This window comes from Hibiscus syriacus, unplaced genomic scaffold (genome assembly GCF_006381635.1).
Source record: "Hibiscus syriacus cultivar Baekdansim isolate YM2019G1 unplaced genomic scaffold, ASM638163v2 tig00110223_pilon, whole genome shotgun sequence".
Classification (NCBI taxonomy): Eukaryota; Viridiplantae; Streptophyta; class Magnoliopsida; order Malvales; family Malvaceae; genus Hibiscus; species Hibiscus syriacus.
Genome location: NW_024062636.1, coordinates 2,601,065 through 2,620,382, shown reverse-complemented (window position 1 = coordinate 2,620,382; position 19,318 = coordinate 2,601,065). Strand labels below are relative to the sequence as shown.

General features: G+C 34.0%; 1 protein-coding gene and 1 pseudogene across 1 annotated transcript; both read right to left on the bottom strand.

The window, feature by feature from the left end:
* Window positions 1-6,386: 6,386 nt before the first annotated feature.
* On the bottom strand, window positions 6,387-11,965 carry LOC120114398 (signal peptide peptidase-like 2). Its single transcript, XM_039135339.1, is given in 16 exon segments — window positions 6,387-6,708; window positions 6,799-6,882; window positions 7,079-7,149; window positions 7,630-7,696; window positions 7,699-7,771; window positions 7,905-7,954; window positions 7,957-7,996; window positions 8,175-8,228; window positions 8,814-8,970; window positions 9,372-9,406; window positions 9,602-9,784; window positions 9,895-10,046; window positions 10,152-10,271; window positions 10,480-10,591; window positions 10,704-10,862; window positions 11,455-11,965. Coding segments are annotated over 16 exon segments (1,638 nt in total). The 5' UTR covers window positions 11,602-11,965; the 3' UTR covers window positions 6,387-6,574.
* Window positions 11,966-16,630: 4,665 nt separating this feature from the next.
* LOC120114453 lies at window positions 16,631-18,989 on the bottom strand (annotated as a pseudogene).
* Window positions 18,990-19,318: the final 329 nt, after the last annotated feature.

Below are 19,318 nucleotides of genomic sequence, written 5' to 3'. Positions count from 1 at the left end.
TTTGTTCTCAAAAGGAATTCAGTACACCACTAGTTAAAGTTAAGACCGAATGTATTGCGTATTTGATTAAAATTCGGGCCTATTTATTAACAAAGTGGAAAACTTTGATATGATTTCAATAGACACATCTATGACATAAATCACATATATGTTATCAACTCACAATATGTAGTTTGTGAGATTGTTTACTTGATTAGAAAACGAAAAGTTTCAGATTATGCAATTGACACTATTTGTCTTGCTAAACTGAATGAGTTTATATTCTAGCCTTTTAAAGATTATATTGGTTATCAATTGAAATAATTATTACAAAGTCTATTGTTTATGAACAATTAGTTTAAAATATTGATTGATTGCCTCATTTTAATAGCTAAACCATGAGAACAAAATTTCTAGTATTTATGTGATAATTTTCATATAGAACGTATAAGCATCAAGACAATAAGTTATACTCCTCCTTATGATTGGCTTATGGTCAGAAGCCATATATTTACCATTACAAAATTTTTAGTTGTGCATTTTATGTTCATATAAATGAAAATTTTAAATGTTATTTGAAGTAGATTGGGAATATATATATATATATATATATAATATATATATATATATATATATATATATATATATATGTTGAGTATTTATTTTTCATTAGAGGGAGAGAAGAATTAGTTGGATGAAAAAATATAAATGAATTATCATTTTATTTAGATTCTCGTACACAGTGATTTGAACCAGAAGTTCATAAGATAATTCATTTCAAGTTAACTGCTAGAAATATTTACTGACCAAAGAGAATAATCAATCTCTATATCAGCTGAAAGCTCTAAATTTGAATTAAAATCCTAGAAGGAGCATGTTAGAGCAAAAGAATGTAAAATATGCCCGAAGCATGATAGTTAAATTAGTTCCGACGGTTAAAATTCTCGAAAATGGAAAATAGTATAAGATGTCATATAGTGGAGACGAATACTTCTAAAGAGACCTAAGACTAACTAATAATACAATTCTAGAAGAGTTTCAGGTACTTGAAAAATAAATGAAAATAGTAAAGAGATCTCGATAAGTTATGTCATTACGAGAAAAGAATGAAACCAAAATAGAAAATTTGTCGAAAACAATTTTACGAATAATATTTATAAAAGTAAAGAAATAAAATGTAGATCTTGAATTGAAATCTATCCAAGAGTATAGATGTGAAAATAATTAAGATACATGGAAAAAAGCTATTCAAGTGAAGTTAAATAAACTTCCAAAACACGGACAAGTAGTCCAAACACCTAAAGATGTAATGCAGGTGAGGTATAAATGAGTAGTCGTAAGATATACAATACGACTTGAATCATAAATACTTTAAATTCATAGTGGACGCAATTAGTTTATTACTCTGATAGTTATGAAAAACTTTATAGCGCGTCTAATGGTTTGTGGATATATATTTAATGATATTTATCTCTGAAGGATTAAAATGCTAGTAGCATTTAAAAATTCTTAGAAAATTTGTTTAAATATATTTGCTCAACTATTTAGATTGAATGAATCGATCTAAGTGTGTATGATATATCTAAATCAATGAGGGTCTACTTGTCCATATGTCTTTATAAAGACATTAAGATCAAACTATGATAATTATTGGAACTCCTGAAAAGCTTTAAAATAGAATTTTGAAGAGTTTCAAAAGTATCTTGATCATTTAAAAGCATATTTGAGATAATAAAAAAATCTTGAAATCAAGTTTTATCTCGACCTGTAGATCAAGTACTTAAATTAGATCAATTGAAAAGATGATACATCAAAGGAAATATATTTTTCTAAAGTTTCCTCCCTCATGATCTTTAAAAGAAGAGTAATGCAAATATTTAACGAATTTGTTCAAGTGGTAATTTGAAAAAGATTTATTCATTGGTGTATTGTTTACTTGAACATTTGAAGATTGTATTCAAGATTGAGTTGTAATATCCAAATATCTTATGTGATTTTATCATGAGGGGGAAGTAAATACATGTTGTACTCTTTTTCCCTTAACCAAAGTTTTGTCTCACTGGGTTTTCCTAGTAAGGTTTTTCATGATACATCATATTATACATATAAAAAGATATGTGTACTCTTTTCCTTAATTAAGATTTTTCCTCCACAACATTTTATTTTAGTAAGATTTTAACGAGGCACATTATGTTCATAAACATCTAAGGGGGAGTGTTATGAATATTTATTTATGTGGATGTCCATTTCTATCTTTTATCTCTATCTATAAGATAGGGTTTTTGATATATTTTATTATTATGACTTTAATATCCATTAGAGATAGAGTTCAACGTGATATATACTATTTATGCTTTTAAATATGTAGTTTAAAGAAAGCATTGTACACAAATCATATTAAGATAATAATACAATTCTCTCTCTGTATCGTTATATCTCTTCTCCTTGTTCTTCTTCTTCTTATTTCTTCGTTTAAATTGTTTTATAACAATATATTGAATATTGAAATATAAAACAATTTTAAAAATTCAAATTTATTAATAGTTTATTAAGTTAAACTCTTTGTATATTATTATTATGTTTATAATTTTGAGTAAAGTAAAAAAAAAAAGAATTGAGAACGATCATTATAAAAAAATTAATTAGTCTAAACATATTCTTGTCAAAAGTAATGTGAATTGGTTAATATGTTAAAATTTGGAGAAAAAGACATTCATATCATTTTAATTAAAAAATGTTACTATTAAGAAAAAAAATATTATACAATAATAATATTTTCTGTGAACCAAATATAAAAAATGTAATTTCAAAAAAAATATTTTCTCTTGATAATGATATTTTCTGCCAACTAAACGCGGATCGATTGAATTCTCAAAATTATATATCTAATGCTCTATTAATGTGTGACAGCCATGCGAGAGTCACGTGCCTTGACAGGAGCATTAGCTACCCAAAGCCATCACGCGATGTTTAAACAGTGTTATATCTGATGGGCCTACAAAAACCAAGGGCAAGGGTTAGGTCAATGCTCTAATCTAGAATAAACGGATTTACAATACTAACCCTAATTGAATTGGGCTGACTCCCCACCTAAAACCTCAGTTTTCCAGCAGATGAACAGCCATCGTTTTTTTTTTACCGCACATGGGGAATCACCTTCTATGACTATGACTACTTCAAAGTCGTATAGAATTCACTCGGATTTACCGCTCATGCGAAAACTTGAACAAACCAAACTTAGCCTAACACATCTAAATGGATTCTTGGCCTATATAGAATTCACTCGGGTTTACCTGAAACTAACAACCCAGAAATCAGGGTGTTACATTGGAAGTATTTGTAAACATGACAGAGGCTTCACTGATGGATCCTGCAGAGAGTTTTATGCGTTATGACTCCTCTTGCACAATCGTTGAGTATGCTTGATTAATTATGGGTAGAGGCTTTATGATCAAGATTTGACTCGGAATGGTTGAACATGTCTCATTGTATAATATGAGTTGAATTCTATCTAGAAACTTTGCACTCACAAGATGAAAATAAATGTATTCACCCCACAACAATTTCAAGCGAGTATAGTAAACCAGAACAAAAGAATAACCTTGAACAAGAGTCGCTAACGATGGATGCAAAAAATAAATTCTAGATCCATCAAATTTGTCAAATCTCTCTCGTAAATCTTTCCAAACAGCTACTGCACTTGATGTGAATACAATTCTAAAATTAATCACCAAAACAATGTAATAAAAATGATTATTTTAACAGTTTACCTTTAAGATGACAAAAAAATCATGTAAAATAGTTTAACATTTATAAACTAAATTCGAATAAGACCCCATCTGTTTTACTTTTTGGGTATTATAATGGTTTTGTTTTTATACGATGTTAAAGAAGTCTGTAGTAATTCTGATAAATTTGATTAAACTTTTATAGCAAAATAAAGAAGTATAATAAAAATGTAAAAATGTGCAAGTCACGTGTAATATAAATAAAAGGTGCTAACCAAAAATATATTTTGTTTTATGTACACGAAAATTTACATTTACATATGTAGGGAGTGTAGTTGCTCAACCAGTCTTATTATTTCCCTTTCTTCCTACAGACACGTCATTTATAAATAAAAATAAAAGTAAAGATATTAGAGAAAATTAAGAATCATAATAAAAATATATTTATTAAATAATGATAAATTTAATAATATGATTTAACTGGGTACTCGTTGCAAGCTCTAACTGATCTGGTAGTGCTTTTTCTCAACGACCTGAGTCGGCCATTAATGGCAATGTGCTGTTTATATTTGAAAGCCGAGTTAATCAGATCCATGCACTCATCAAAAACATTAAAATAAAAGTGGAAAAGAGATAGATGTTCTCAACAAATCTGTTTAGGTAAAGATCTAGCTTATCTCCAGATGAAATCGATAGCGGCGGCAGTGCTGGTCCGACACCATCTTAAGGTGGCACCGGGTAGAGCAGAAGATATCACTAACTCTGTTCATGAAATATGGGCTGTTGATGGAGGTGCACCCAAGAAACCTCAAGCCTGTCCTGGAAAAAATATGCAAAACTGGGGGAAATGGGTTTACTTGAATTCTGGTGAAAATTTTGTGAATATGAGATGGTGGAGGAAGGAGATGAGAAGTTAAATATCTTCATTATAAGTCATCTATAGATGTATTTTTACAAGTGAAATAAGAATAAAAGCGAATGCCAAATTATACGCTAAATAAAACTTCACAAACTTCAGTTTGTGCTTTTGGTGACTGCCATAGATGCAGAGTTTCATGTTTATTGTTGGAACAATTTAGAAACAGAGAACCATGATATCATAAATTGCCACAATTTGTCATCTTCAAAGATTTTCCAGTCACATTGGGTATGAATTAAACGGTAAATAAGTTTATCATAAATAGTCCACACAGCCTGACCAATTGAATTAAAACGTCAAACAAAAAAGCTGAAATTTTTGGTTGTAACATGGCAGCTGACAATTAAGACAGCTTTTTAAGGCCAAAGAAAAATGTTTAGAGCCTCCACCCAACCCTACCCTCTACTCTCACTTGTGTTTTTGCCCCTAATATTGTTGTTTTAACTGTATTGTTGCTAAAAAACCGACGAGCTTGTGGTTAGACAATAAATAGCTTTACTAATGCCACCATTTGTACATAGACTTATTAATAATTACACATTTTAAATTAATTATACTTCTGCCGTTTCTTTAGGAAATAAAGTAAAACAATAGTATAGATCATCGTCGTACACAATTGGATTATGAGTCCCAGAAAATCGGAACATTGAAGACCAAATGCATACTCATTGAGTCAAATGCTAATATTCATTCATTTATAAATATAATAAAAGTTGTACACGAATACTTCGATAAAATAATATGATTTATAGCAAAGAAGAAAAAAATTGTATCCATAAAAAATAGAAATTTCATAATAATTCATTAAACGTAATATGTATATTGGTAAAGAGAATTAATTTGTAAAGGTTCACAAGAAATGAAAAAATCTTCTCTCATGTATATTGGTGTAACGATCCAAATTTTTACGTTTATTTTTAAGTACTAACTTGAATTAAGGATTTATCGATTAATACGAGTAATTGAATTCGTTGGGAAAAGTTTGGGTCCACGTGGGTAAGAATCAAGCCTAACAATATGTAAAAATAGAATTGATGATTTCGCGTGATAATTGAGGGGACAAAAAGAGAAGTACAGTGAGCTCATCTTCTCCTCCTCTTCCCCCAACTCCTCTTCTTCTCCAACACATTCTTTTACCCCATCCTGGGGCAAGTTGGTGAGAAAAGAATCAATCTCTCGATGGAATCTTCAGCAAATACATTCAAGATTTCCTTCTGTTTACCAAGTGATTTCCTTCTATCATATTTGAGAGGTTAATCTTCAACAATGGATTGCGCTATTTCAAAGATCTAAACTAACTGAACATTTCAATTTCTAAATAAACATCACTAAACATTTAAGAGTATTCAAATCTACGCCAACCAAACATTGTTTACTTTAGCACTTCTTTTCTTTGAGAAGCCAAATGAAGACCAAAGGTGTTGATGAATATTTAACCAACCGAAATGACCCACGTTAGTTTGTTAATACTTGAGCTGTCCCGATCTATTCATGATTTAGAACTAAAGATAAATGCTGATGTTGACTTTCTTGAGAATATGATAGAATGTTGTTGATTCAGTCTCCTTCAAGCTTTCTTCATTTCAATTCCAGAAGATCAAAGGGAAAAAAAAAAGTTGGCAAACCAAGGAAAACTTGGCCTTTCTTGATTTAATCTTAGCCACAATATAAAGTACAATTACATTTTCAGTTCCAACTCTGAAAATTTCCGTATACAAAAAGTACTTGCATCAAATTGAAGTAAATGGTGAGGTTCTTTAAAGCTTATCAAATGCACACTTGTTTTGTTTTCTTCTGAATGACACACTATCTTTGTTAATTGATAACATGCCCCACCTCATTAGCTTCAAAGAGCATCAAGACTTATGCTAGAGCTAAAGTAAGTTTCAAATGAACAGCCTCAGTAACACAGCAATTTCTACAATACAATAAAAGGAAAAGGGTCTTACTAATGGTCGTCATCACCCAACTCTTCATGATGCTGATGTTCGAGTCGGATATGGGGACAGGGTCTTGCTGGTTCTCCTCTTGTCCACAGGACTCTTAGATCACCTCTCTTTTTTCCTAGGGTTATAAAGGTTCCTGCAACAAGGTATGGAATTTTCGTAAACTGAGAGAAATGAACTGATGCTTTCGGTTTCAGAGAAAACCGCTTTTAGTAGACAAATTTACCCAGTGTAAAAGGGACAATGTAAAGGAGTGCTGGTTGACCATGTCCATCCATCAAATTCAGAGCCACGTATGTAATGAGAAGACCTGCCATGGGTTGAGAAAGTAGTAGAAAACTGTCATTTGCAAAACCCAGGTGAATGATGGCAATGGCGTCTAGAGAATTTCATAAGTGTTTTAATGCCTTTGCCCACAAATAAAATGTCTTATTGGTCACTCTTAACAAGAAAAATAAGCTTCTTTCTGTTAATCAGATCAACAAGATTTCTTCATCAACTCTTACCTAAGCCATAAGCAACCATTGCCCACAAGAAGTAGCCAGCTCGAAGAGTCTTGTTCGCCAGCCAATCATACCTTTAAGCACAAGTGGTTTGTGTGAGTTCTTGCTACCAAGTTGATAAATCAATAACAATTTGAGAACTAAAATGCCAAAAAAGCATGCCTTTGAAATTAGAATTTTAGCATAAAAGAAAAAACTGTCGTTTCTGAATTTCAGATCATCCTTGGTCAGGAAAATGATGCATGAACCTCATTCTTGTAGCCTGAAACATTAGACACTCAATAGATATTGCATCGGTGGACAGTGCACATGTTTTCTTTATAGACTATATCATAGAATCATTTAAAAATTATATTCGGCTCAAAATGCTCCGCGTTAACTAGTCAAATATTTTAAACAAAACTGTACAACATGGGAGGGTAAACAGATTGTTCGAAGAAGCATGGAAGGGCATTTTCTCCTAGAAGTAAGGCACGGATATTAAGGGACAAGTTTGCAAATACAGAACAGCAGCATTAATAACAGGTTTAACAAGCAAAGAGTGCAGTCCAAACCTGAGTGAAAATGCTATCAACAATCCAGGTAAAAGAATGTCACCAAATCCTATTATGCTATAACCACCCATGGATCAAACATGCGTGGTATCTTCAGTAGCATTGGGATGCCATCCTCCCCACTTTTATCCCCACGAGCTACCTATGAAAGAGATACAAGCAATCAGTAATACCTTCTAGCCTTTCATATTTTGAATATCCTTGATAGTCTAAAAACTACCCTTCTAATTCTGATATAGCACATGGGCTAGAGTTGGAAAAGGTGGATTACTTACCACAATCATCACGCTTTCATGGAACAACTTTTTTGAAACAAATACCCAAATATGTCGTATAAGAAGGCACAACTTAGTAGAACTGTTCCCACCTGATTCAGAAATATGTCAGAACTCAGAATAACAAATTGTTTCCTAGAAATAGCTGTGTTTATCAAAATCATTGAATATTTGATAATTTTAGGGTCCCAAATAGAAAAACTAAGGAATCTAACGAGGGTCCATTCAAGTCATATAATGAGATGGGAGTAAATACAGTTGTAATGTTACCTTGAGATTAGGTACGTGGACAATTTGCAGAACTGTGATTATCAGAGCAATTCCCTGAAAGAAAAAAAATATCAGTCATGTAAATCCTGCATCGTCGTATTAAAAAAGGCAAGAAAGGAAGACAAGTACAAGAACTTGGAATAAGCAGTATGACTCATATCCATCCACCTAAATAGTGATTGTATCAACATTCGTTGGCATGGTGTTGTAATACATGCACTTAAGATGGAAAGCAAAAAAAAAGAGTCTATTTTGAACCTAGAAGAGGAATAAATCACCTATTAGTTGGAACGTAAACTTGTTTTAAACTCACTCTTCACAGTTATGGGAAGAAATTTTTTTTGAGAGGAATAGGAGGCCTCATTAAAAGTTATGGGAAGAAAATATTACGCCACAAGACAGGGCACATACGGTGTATCAAACATAGCTACTGAACTCATAAAGACTCATGGATCAGAATAGCTTGCCTATTATCAGCAATGATGGTAGCTAACCTTTAGCCAGAACACAAAATTTAGAGCCTCAACAAATGAAAGGATAAAAATCTAGACCAAAAAATGGATTTTTAATCATTCACATAACTGAAGTTTGATAATCTTGAAATATATTAGGAAACTTAACAAGAAACTATATCGTTACCAATATATCTTGACCTATCCAAGCAAAGGAAACATCGCGATAAACAGCCCAAACGACAGCAAATGCTATGCAGAAGGGGGAAACAGCCAATGTAAGGTACGAGAGAACTCCAAAAAAAGGCACTTTAATATATGACTCTCCACAATGCTTGAACCACCTGTGAGATATAAAAAATTTATTCACAACCTTGAAAAGAGAATTCAATTTACTTCAGTGAAGGTTGTAAACTACATAATTGTGTTTATCTCGGAAATCAAACAAGCATCCATAAATACAAATTGCAACCATTTTTCTTCATCTATTAAAGAGTGTTGACCCCGTTAAGACCCGATATAGTTTTCAAACAAAATCCTTTTCTTCAACTTTTCATAATATTTCGCTGGTTATCACCATCCTTTTATATCATGCAGATCGCAGAGAATAAAATAACAAAACACGATCAACAGTAAATATACAAGAATCAATCAACAATAAGACAAGTGGATGACTTGGCAGGTGTCAAAAGGCAAACTTCTCATGAGATACTAAATTCATACTAAGAAAGAAACACACAAATACCTTGACAGTAAAGCAACCGAGCAAGTTTGAAGGCCCTGCAAATATATTGAACTTTAGAGTTACATGCTAATACTTCATTGAAATATCTGGAAGAAGTCAAAAAAAGATCGCTAAAGTTTAGAGAAAGATGTTTTCCATGCCAAACTATAACACGAATTAAGAGATGCTCCATATGCATGCATGCATAAATGAATAATAACCAGGAATCAGACAATGAAAGAAAGTTGTACCTCCACACCACCTATGCAGAAAAGAACCACCAAGAGCTCAACAAACCAATATGACATAAGTTTGTAAAACATAACCAAGAAGCAGGAAGCAACGACAACAAATAAGACAGCTGATGTGATGTTGATGTCCACAATACCACCAGAACCTACAGGTATGGTGTCGGGAATTTCATCCAAGGCATCCTGCATTTACAACATAAGGTTTACAAATTAATAAGCATAATATAGCTATAAACATGATACAACTCCAGACATACTGCATGGGAAAATATGTAAAATTAACTTAAGGTGACCTTTAATAGTTTGTCCTGTTCAATAGCAGCTTCTCTAGCACTCCAAGCAGACCAATACGAAGCACACAATATGGTACCAACTGCCATCAACCATAGGAACACTTCAGCTATGTCAACTAGTGGTCGCGTCGGAGAGTAAAGCTGTACAGACACTGCAAAAGCACAAAGTATTTAGAAAGAAACAAGTACTAGACTTGGTAGGTTGATCATATATGCAGGTGATTTTTTTAGAAAAACAAATAAGAGTAGAAGCTTACCTGACGAATTACTTGTCAGCATTTTCTCCAAGCTTGCACCAGCATCTTGTGGGAGCATGACAGCAGGTATATCTATATCCAGATCGGTTTCATCTGGCTCGCATACCATCTTGTAGAGTTCTACAAGGAATTCACGTGTTCCAATATGTCATCTTTCTAGGTCAAACTATTCATCCAACAATAATTTAAAAAGTGTGTACTGCCAGGCACATACTTATTCAAGGCAATTCAAACGGGTAAAATTTCCAGAAAAATGACATAAGACCATTTTTTTCCAAACCCCAACTGATTAGCACATGAATCAAATCGAAATAAAATGATTGATTACCCTTTTCATTATTTATAATGAGAACAGCTGAAGCATGAGCTGCCTGTGCATTGTTTGCCTTGGTTGTGAACTTGCAGTGGCCTCGGTCCACCATAATGACATCATTAGCAAGCTAACAAAATCAAAATTATGCATGGTATTAGTATCTAAAATATACTATCATATTAGATTGTTTTGCATGATCACAAGTAGATGCAAGAGTATAAGGTAATCAAAAAACAAACCTTATTCTTTGGGGCACTACAACAATCTCGAGGGTCAGAAAGAATGAGGCGTCTTTGATTTGCATTTTTCTCCTTTGATACTATAGTACTACCAAATCTGGCACCTACACCAACAAACTCGGCATTCTCTATGCCATCAACCCAGGTTTGAACTTTGACCTATCAATTTCGAGGATAGTTAAACTCTATAGACAATAAAAACAATGACAAAGCTCAATAAGATAAATATCACAATTCGGTGCTAAAAATACAGCTTCACCCCAATAACATGGAGAACTCTAAGCTAAAAGGGGAACCAAAATGACAGTTAACAGAAAGGACAGGAAATCCCATATAATACATGAAAGTACATAGCTCTTATACACCCCTCTTTCCAATTTTGAAAACTTCTACAAGATAAAAACTACTTAGACAAACATTAAGTCAATAACTATCAATCTAGAAATGTAATATACGACCAGCAACTAGAAAGTAAAAGGTAAAATAAATTCTTTACAACATACCGACATACAATTTACCAAAACGAAGAGAGATATAACTCTAAAGCTCAACATCCAAAACGCCTACTTCGAGACTTGAAGATTCCATTGCTAATAGAAAAGGAGGGGGAACAAATTTAAGTGCTTAGTGCTTACTGCTACCAAGTACCAAGATTAATGGGGAAGAAAATAAGGAATCAAGCTGAAATTTAAGCAAAACCAAGTTGAGAAAACAAAGAAACGAGAAAAGGTAGATTTTTCGAATGATTTACCAGAACGAAATCGTTCTCACAACCGGGCTTTTTCGGAGCTAAATCATCGTCGTGTACTATATCACCGGCTCTAACAGAAAACGGCTGTCGAACAAGTGAAATCAGAGCTGTTATTAGGAAGACTCTGCAAAAACACCGCAAATCCATTGATGGAGTTTCCCTTATATTCTTAATCCGTCTACCTTAGGGACTGTTTGAAGTTCCCTTGTTTATTTGCATTACAGAAATCAATGATTGTTGGCTTTTTGTTTGCTTCTTCAGTATCAATAAAATTTAAGATTAACAACAAATTAATAAAAGAAACACAAGAGCATGAGAAAGGGTCGTGGCAGTTAATAAATGAGAGCGATGGATCTACTGGCTTTGGAAGAAAGTGAGCTGATAACGCAAAGCAAACCAAAGCAACCGTCAAATACTCAAAACCCAAAGTGAATTATTTGGCCTCTCTCAAGTTGCACATCAAAACAAGGAAAGACGGTTGTGATTTGTGAACGAATCACATGATCCTTTTTCTGGAATATTTTAAAATGGAAAATTCATCCCTTCTAATGATCTCCCATTTCGACAGCGATTTGGATCTATTCACCACAGAAGGAGATAAAGTAGAATCAATGGGGTCTCTTCTCTCCCCCAAAAAACCAATCTTTCAACATCAAAACGTCAGGGACGCGTGTTATGTTAGTTCATAGTTGGACCATGCATGTGGGTATGTTACCCCTAACAAAGGTCTCACCTTTGTGCAAGTAAAAGGGTTATTAAACCAAGTATGTGAAAGATAAACAAGATTATTGTTATTAATACCTCCTTCAGATCTTCCGGAAGTGATATATCTATTGCCATTTTTTGTTGTCAGAGTCAAATTATTATTTCGCAGTTAATTTATCTATCCTATCAACCTATTGATTATAACCATAGATCTAATACTGACAATAAGAAATTGTGCTAAAATCTTTAAACAATTTTGGAGGAAAGGGGCTTGAATTTTCTCGTTGGGCTTTCTCTTTTCTCTCTCCCCCCGTGCTTTTTCTGCCTTAACGATTATTCATGTTATTTTTAGCTTGATCGATCTATTCTTCTCTTGGAATAATCAGCTATTGTTCACTTAAACCCGGAAGGAATGAACCGTTAAAGGCCACTACAATCTCAATTTATCCATCAACAAAACTTAAAATGATGGTGGGATGTCATTTTAAAAATTTTAAAAGAAAAATCAAAAGTCTCCAACATAAGGAGGAAGCGAGGAAAATCCTTTGTTTAATCATACAGTCATTTATGGCGGACAGATAGGATCTTTTAAATGGGGAGAGAATCAGATGTATAACATAATTCATTATATATGTGTGTGTGTGTGGAATTTCAAACTTATTTAGTGATTCCATCCACATTGGAACAGATGAACTGATAAAAGAAGTATATTTTTTAGCAGCACAAAAAATATTCTGCTAGCTAAACAGTGACTCAATAACCAACTCCCTAAGTCATGAAATCCAGGTTTATATAGGGGAAAAAGGATCACACTTTCGATGAACCTTTTCGTCTCAGCAGCTCTAGGTAGAATATAGTTGTATAATGAAGCATCAAGCACTTGATTTGAAGCTATTTGCTCAGTTAAAAGAGTCGGTAACAATGGATACATTGACCAAGGTGCCGGACCGAAGGGACTAGATAGAAAATTTTGAACAGGTGATCCTAGCTTTTCTACATTAATACCGGCTACCGCCGTTCTAATGGATTGGCCTTGATCGGCTTGATCTTTGGGCACTTGATGGTGATCGCCAAGAATTCAATGGTTTTCTTTCCTTTTACCCTTCTCTTCAAAGATCCACCCTTAGCTTTTTTAGCTTCTGTAGCTGAAACAGCAGAAGCTGAAACAGCGCTGGTATTACTCCGGACTTGAACATTTTGACCAGCATCAGTTGTTTGAAGATTCGGCTTCGCAGCAGCTATAGACAAGCTATCTCCGTTCCTCTTTGATGAAGAAATAAGCTCAACAAATTTTCCAGAGCCGAGTCCATCTCCTAATGCATTTAATAATCAGTAGAACCAGAAGCACCAATACCTGTAGGGACTCTAGCTAAAGATCTATCCATGTCATAACCAAAGTCCTCTTGGTGTTGCTTCTCATCTCGAATCAGCACCTGCTGTTTATTTTTCTCCTGGGAATTGTTCTGCTGTTGAGAATCAGCATTGCATTGGACTTGGATACATTTCTCGGAATTAGTCGGACGATTGGATTGCATGCTTTCCAGTTGAACTTTCCCGACATCGATCTGACCAGCTTTTCCAGGATTTCGTATCGTTCTTCTGCTTAAGTGTGCTAACTTCACTGGTCTCATCATCACCGAATGAAATCAATCTCAATACCAGCTTCTGCTTTCTGATAAATGACCCGTCACACGATATCGAATCATCGAATGAAGAATCTGGGTCATTATCATCGTTCCTCCTGAACTCCCAATGTTTCTGAAATTCCAATTCTCCCATTTATGTTAAGGGCCTTCTACAAATTGAAAGATTGACAGATACCCTTGTTCAAATTATGTTCATTCAAATGGGGAAAGCAATCTAGTAAAAGCACAAAACTTCAACAATATCAATCATATGATACTAGTAAAAACAGGAAATGAATAAACTTTGACAGATACCCTTATTCATAGAAGACTAAGTACATAGTTTTACAGGGCAGTGAAATCCAGAAGTCTCATAATTATTCTCAGAGAAGTTATAAAAATAAGAACATAAAGTTGCACCAGAAAAGTTATAAAACAATACCACAATTCAGAAGAACCATTAAGAACAGAAGATTTGTGTTCTCACCGTATATCAGTCTAAATCGAAAACAGGTCTAATATTATATTAAACAATACATGTATTTAAGCTTTGAAGCAATCAAAAATGAAGAGCAGCAGCTGGCTTTTTTCTATTTTTTCCAGTCTTGGAATTGCACCAAACTTTCTGTACTGTTTTTGATCTGTTGTGAAATGAGAGATTTGCCATACCATGTATAGTCCATGATGGTTCTTTCAGCCTTAGTTGGGAGTTTTTATTCTCTTACACTGGTCTCCTTTTACAGAACTTGGCCAGCTGTTACAGACTTTTCTCCTTTTTTATCCATTAAATTTTCTAGATGGTAATGGTTTTTATTTTCTCCTCATATATGCATTAGTTTCCATTAACAAGAAGAATTTCCTTCGATGATTATCTTCTAATTATGGCACTGTATTGATTTATCCAATTCAGAGGGTGATAATGATAAGCTCAAAGATCAAGTTTATCTTAAGAATTAGGAGAGAGAATTGCTGAATTAAGCCAAATAGTTTAACATAACAAAATTTAAGTACATTTTTATAAGTTTTTCTTGCATTAATCCAAGGAAGCAGAATAAATATGCGACAACACTACTTCAGTTAGTAGCCTCAGTGATAAAAAGGGATTTTTTTTGTTGTTGTTGCAAAGGGAGAAGTAACTAGAGATCTCTTTCGATCATGTCTTTGTCGAGCAGTAGTTGCAGACCGGTTGGTAGTTGTCTAAGGATATCCAAACCGAGCCTACAAGAGCGACCAAGGCGGGCCAGCGAGTCAGCAATGACATTCCTCTCACGGCTGATGCAGTTGATCCGAACCCTCCACTGACGATTTAACAGGTGACGGATTCTACGTACAATCGAAAGTTCATGGTCTTTAGGTGAGCAATTCAGGATTCTCACCGCTTCAGAGCTATCAACTTCGATCTCAATGCTTCTAGCTCCACTCTCCCATGCTTAAGAGAGACCATCCATAATAGCCCAAAACTCCGCATGTAAGATGGAGCATCGATCAATATTCCAAACAAAGCCAGTAATCCATCTTCCTTCACTGTCTCAAATGAGACCACCACCAACTGCTTCGTTGGTGCTGGAGTTAACCAAACCATTAGTATTTATTCTCAGTACTCCAACGTCAGGGGGACCTACATTGTTGCGGCGCACAAAAAAAAAATGGAATGGTTTTTTCTTAGGATTCAAGTTCAAGCAATTTTGTCTAAGGTGTATATGCATTATAAATAAACTAATACAATTTCGAAAAATATTATTTAAATTATTTAAATTATTTTACATTTTAAATAAATATTTATTTAAATTTAATTTAATTATAATTTTATTACTTTTATAAATAACCAGTCAAATCTATTGACACTCTATCCATCTGACAATAAGAACATTTAACCAAAACTTTCAATTCTTTAACTATTAATAATAATAGGATCAAAACAGTCATTTAATCATGGTCTTTGATTTCTACTTACATCAAAACCTAATTGTATTAGGACCCATGAATTTAGTTCCATCACTTTTTTCATGGACTTTTCGTTCTTCTTCTTCTTCTTCTTCTCTTCCCTCATTTTACTCGTCATTGCCATCGCCGTTGCCGGAAACATCTCCGACCGTGCCTCAGACCGCAAAGATGGGGAGGATCTACTAAGGTTGTTCTTGGCAAGCCTTAGGGTATAATTCCATCTGCAAATTCCTTGATCCTTCAATGCCTCAACTGCATGCATAGATTGATGCAGACACAATCCAAGTTCTCTTTGGTGCACTCATTTTTTTTCTTGTACGAAAAACTTGTTTTGTCTTTGAGAGATTGGACTGTGGCTAGCAAGAGAGATGTTTTGGTTTAACTGTGTTTCTTATTAATGATCAATTAAAGGGATTGATCTAATTTATATGGATTTGGTGATTAAATTAATATTTACTTGATATATATAAATGAAAGAGCATTAAACAATTGGTTAGTTGGTGTTAATAGTTAATAAGAGTGATTTGCCTGTATTTAGTTCATCCAATCCGAATTTGGCTAAAGGTTGATAATAGTTAATGATTTGCCTTTCTAATTTATAGGATCTTTTTAAAGCGTGTTATACCGAGAAAAAAATCAGTTGACTAAAAATACCTCCAGTCTCGAACCCATCAAGGTGTCTATAACTCTCAGTGATAAAAATAAACGTTATTTTCTAAAAGTTCTTGGTTCAAACAATTACGTTGTAGGATGCGTATTATCAATTGATTAAAAAAGTTTTGAACAAATACAACATTGATATCATCTAGTTTCCCCATAGCAAAATTGCTTAGGACAAGCCATCATACTGATCCATGCATATGTATTCTTCAATAATTAAGCAAAATTAACAGAGAATGAACCTACAAGCATAGATATTCACTGGTGACTATTCCTGCTTGGTGGGGTTGATCAACATATTGCAATGCTTCCCGTCATTCCTCACAGTCATCAAAGAACTCTTTGTTGTCACCTTCAATTTGAAGTGTTTCATGGCCTTTTCCGGCAATCACCTGCAACACACAGCACCAAATTTTACTCATCAACTAGTATGAGCAGAAAAAGAGCATGAAGGAGAGGCAAGGACTACATAATTAACCCATGAAAATTCAAGCCTGACGCCCAGACAGATGACTGACCTTATTTGAACTGAACCCCCACAATCCAAATAATGAATGACCATAAATGAGGAAGCAAAATGGGAGGAATACACACAGGAAGCAAAATGGGAGGAATACACACACACATTCACATGGTTTATTCTCCAAAGCCAAAATTCTTAAAATTCAACAAGAAACCTATATGAAATAACTAACTTAAAATTTCAACAAATTTTATGTAGGCAGTGCAACTCATTTGTGGTGTGTGAGCACTGAAGTTACATTAGGTTCATTGCAAGAGCATAGAACACTCATTTAGAAAAACATATAACTGTACTCATGAATATGTGGGTTTTCTAAGTTACTGGAATATAGAAGCAAACCAGTATACTTCAAAAAGCAATCCAAGCTTTAAAAAACTTACAACCATATCGCCTTCTTCTCCCATGGCAACAGCACAACGTACAGCTACCCGCCTTGTATCATGCAGAAAAAGTCTATGACCATTTGCGGGAGGCGGATAGTAATCATTTTCTCCATATTTCAAATAATCCTGCATTGTCCACCCCACGCCAGCTAACATGTCTTCCAAGATGTCCACTGATCAAACGATGAAACATACAAGTAAATTGGTTTGTTTTTCTAAGCAACTGCCATTGCAGCTCATGTTAATTGTACCATTTTCTTACATGGATCTTCACTCTTTGGATTATCAGATGTCAGAAGAGTCACTTCACTTTTATCTGCTGCAATTGTTGCCATCATTGGTCTTTTTCCCCGGTCACTCTCCCCAGGGCAACCAATAACTTCAGAAACAACATAATTAGTAGGTTAAAATGGTAATGATATTCTATTCAGATAAAGCATGATTTTCATTTGAAGTAGGAATTAAAAGATAACCATAACAAGCATACCATCCTTGCAAACAAGTTCGCTTCAGCATCCCTATATTCCTCTTCAGTCCCATGAAAATCTAAATGATCCCTAGTCAAATTAGTGAACGCTGCGATATCAAAATCAACCTCATTACACCTTCCTGAAGCCAGTCCATGAGAAGAAGCCTCCATAAAAGCGGCCTCAGTCCCATTATGCAACATCTTTGCCATCAAATTCTTAACCAAAACAGCGTCCGGGGTTGTATTTGGTGATTCCAACTTATTATCACCATGAATATAATAATAAGATACCGTGCTTAACATCCCGGTCCTCAGACCCATTGCCTCATATATCCCTTTTATCAAATAAGATGTTTCGCCAATAGTCCCAGTGATCCCAATAACAGCCAGGGTGCCTATAAAATGATGCGGCTAATGTAGGCAAAACTGAATTAGCATCCTCGACGATGACTAACGCCTTGCATCCCAGGGTATCCTCAATATCAATCTCTTTCCTAGCTACAACAGCAACAGCTTCACTCAAGTACAATTACAAATGCCCATCAGTTTTTCTCCCAACACAACAAACAAACAAATCCCCAGCACTAACCAACCTAGAATCATGCTGTATCCCTGTTATCTCAACCTCGATATCCCATGCATACATCGAAATTAACTAAGAAAATTTTCAATTAAGATTTAGAAAAACTTATAACTATAAACTTCCAAATTGAATTTAAATATCAAATTGGTTACATATTGTTAACATATTTTCTCTCATTACAGAGAAAATATATGCTTTTCTATATGCCTTATGCCAATGGAAACCCCAAACATGATGAGTGAACTAAGAAAATGAATAGATAGAGTTTGTTGCTGATGGGTACAACCTGAAAGTGCGTGTCAAGTGATGATGTATAACCGTTATAATTATTGGCTCCTGAGAAGGGCATTCGAAGCTTTTAAGGTATTTCGAAGAGATCAAACTGCAGGAGAACATAGATGTCACTAAACGATTTTCAGTGATAAAAAAGGTTTGAGGGGAATAATAATATAAATGTTACTTAACGATTTAAGTGATAAAAGGAGGGGAATATAGATGTCACTTAATGATTTCAGTGATCGGAGTTGTTATCGGTAAGAGTAGTGATTGTGGCGACAATATGGGTTGAAGGGAGAGGAAGATGGTGTAAGACAATGAGTGGGATCATGGTTTTCAGAACCGGACCAGTTAGCGAACCGGCCATGTTATCGGTTTACTGGTTCAACTGGTCGAACCAGTCCGACCGGTCGGAAGAATCAGACGATGTCATAATTATTTAAAAAATTAAATAAAAATACCAAAAATATTTAATAAAAAATAATTTTTTATATCACAAGTCATATTCAAAGTAAATCATAACATATATAAGTTAAAAACCATAAAATTAAGTGAAACAAAATGATTCAAATTAACTACAACATAATATTTAAGGTAAAACATATTAAATAATAAATATAATTATATAACTATAATTAAAAAATAAATTTGGGGTTAAAAAATCATAACAAAATGATATTGTTTGGTTTAATTTTT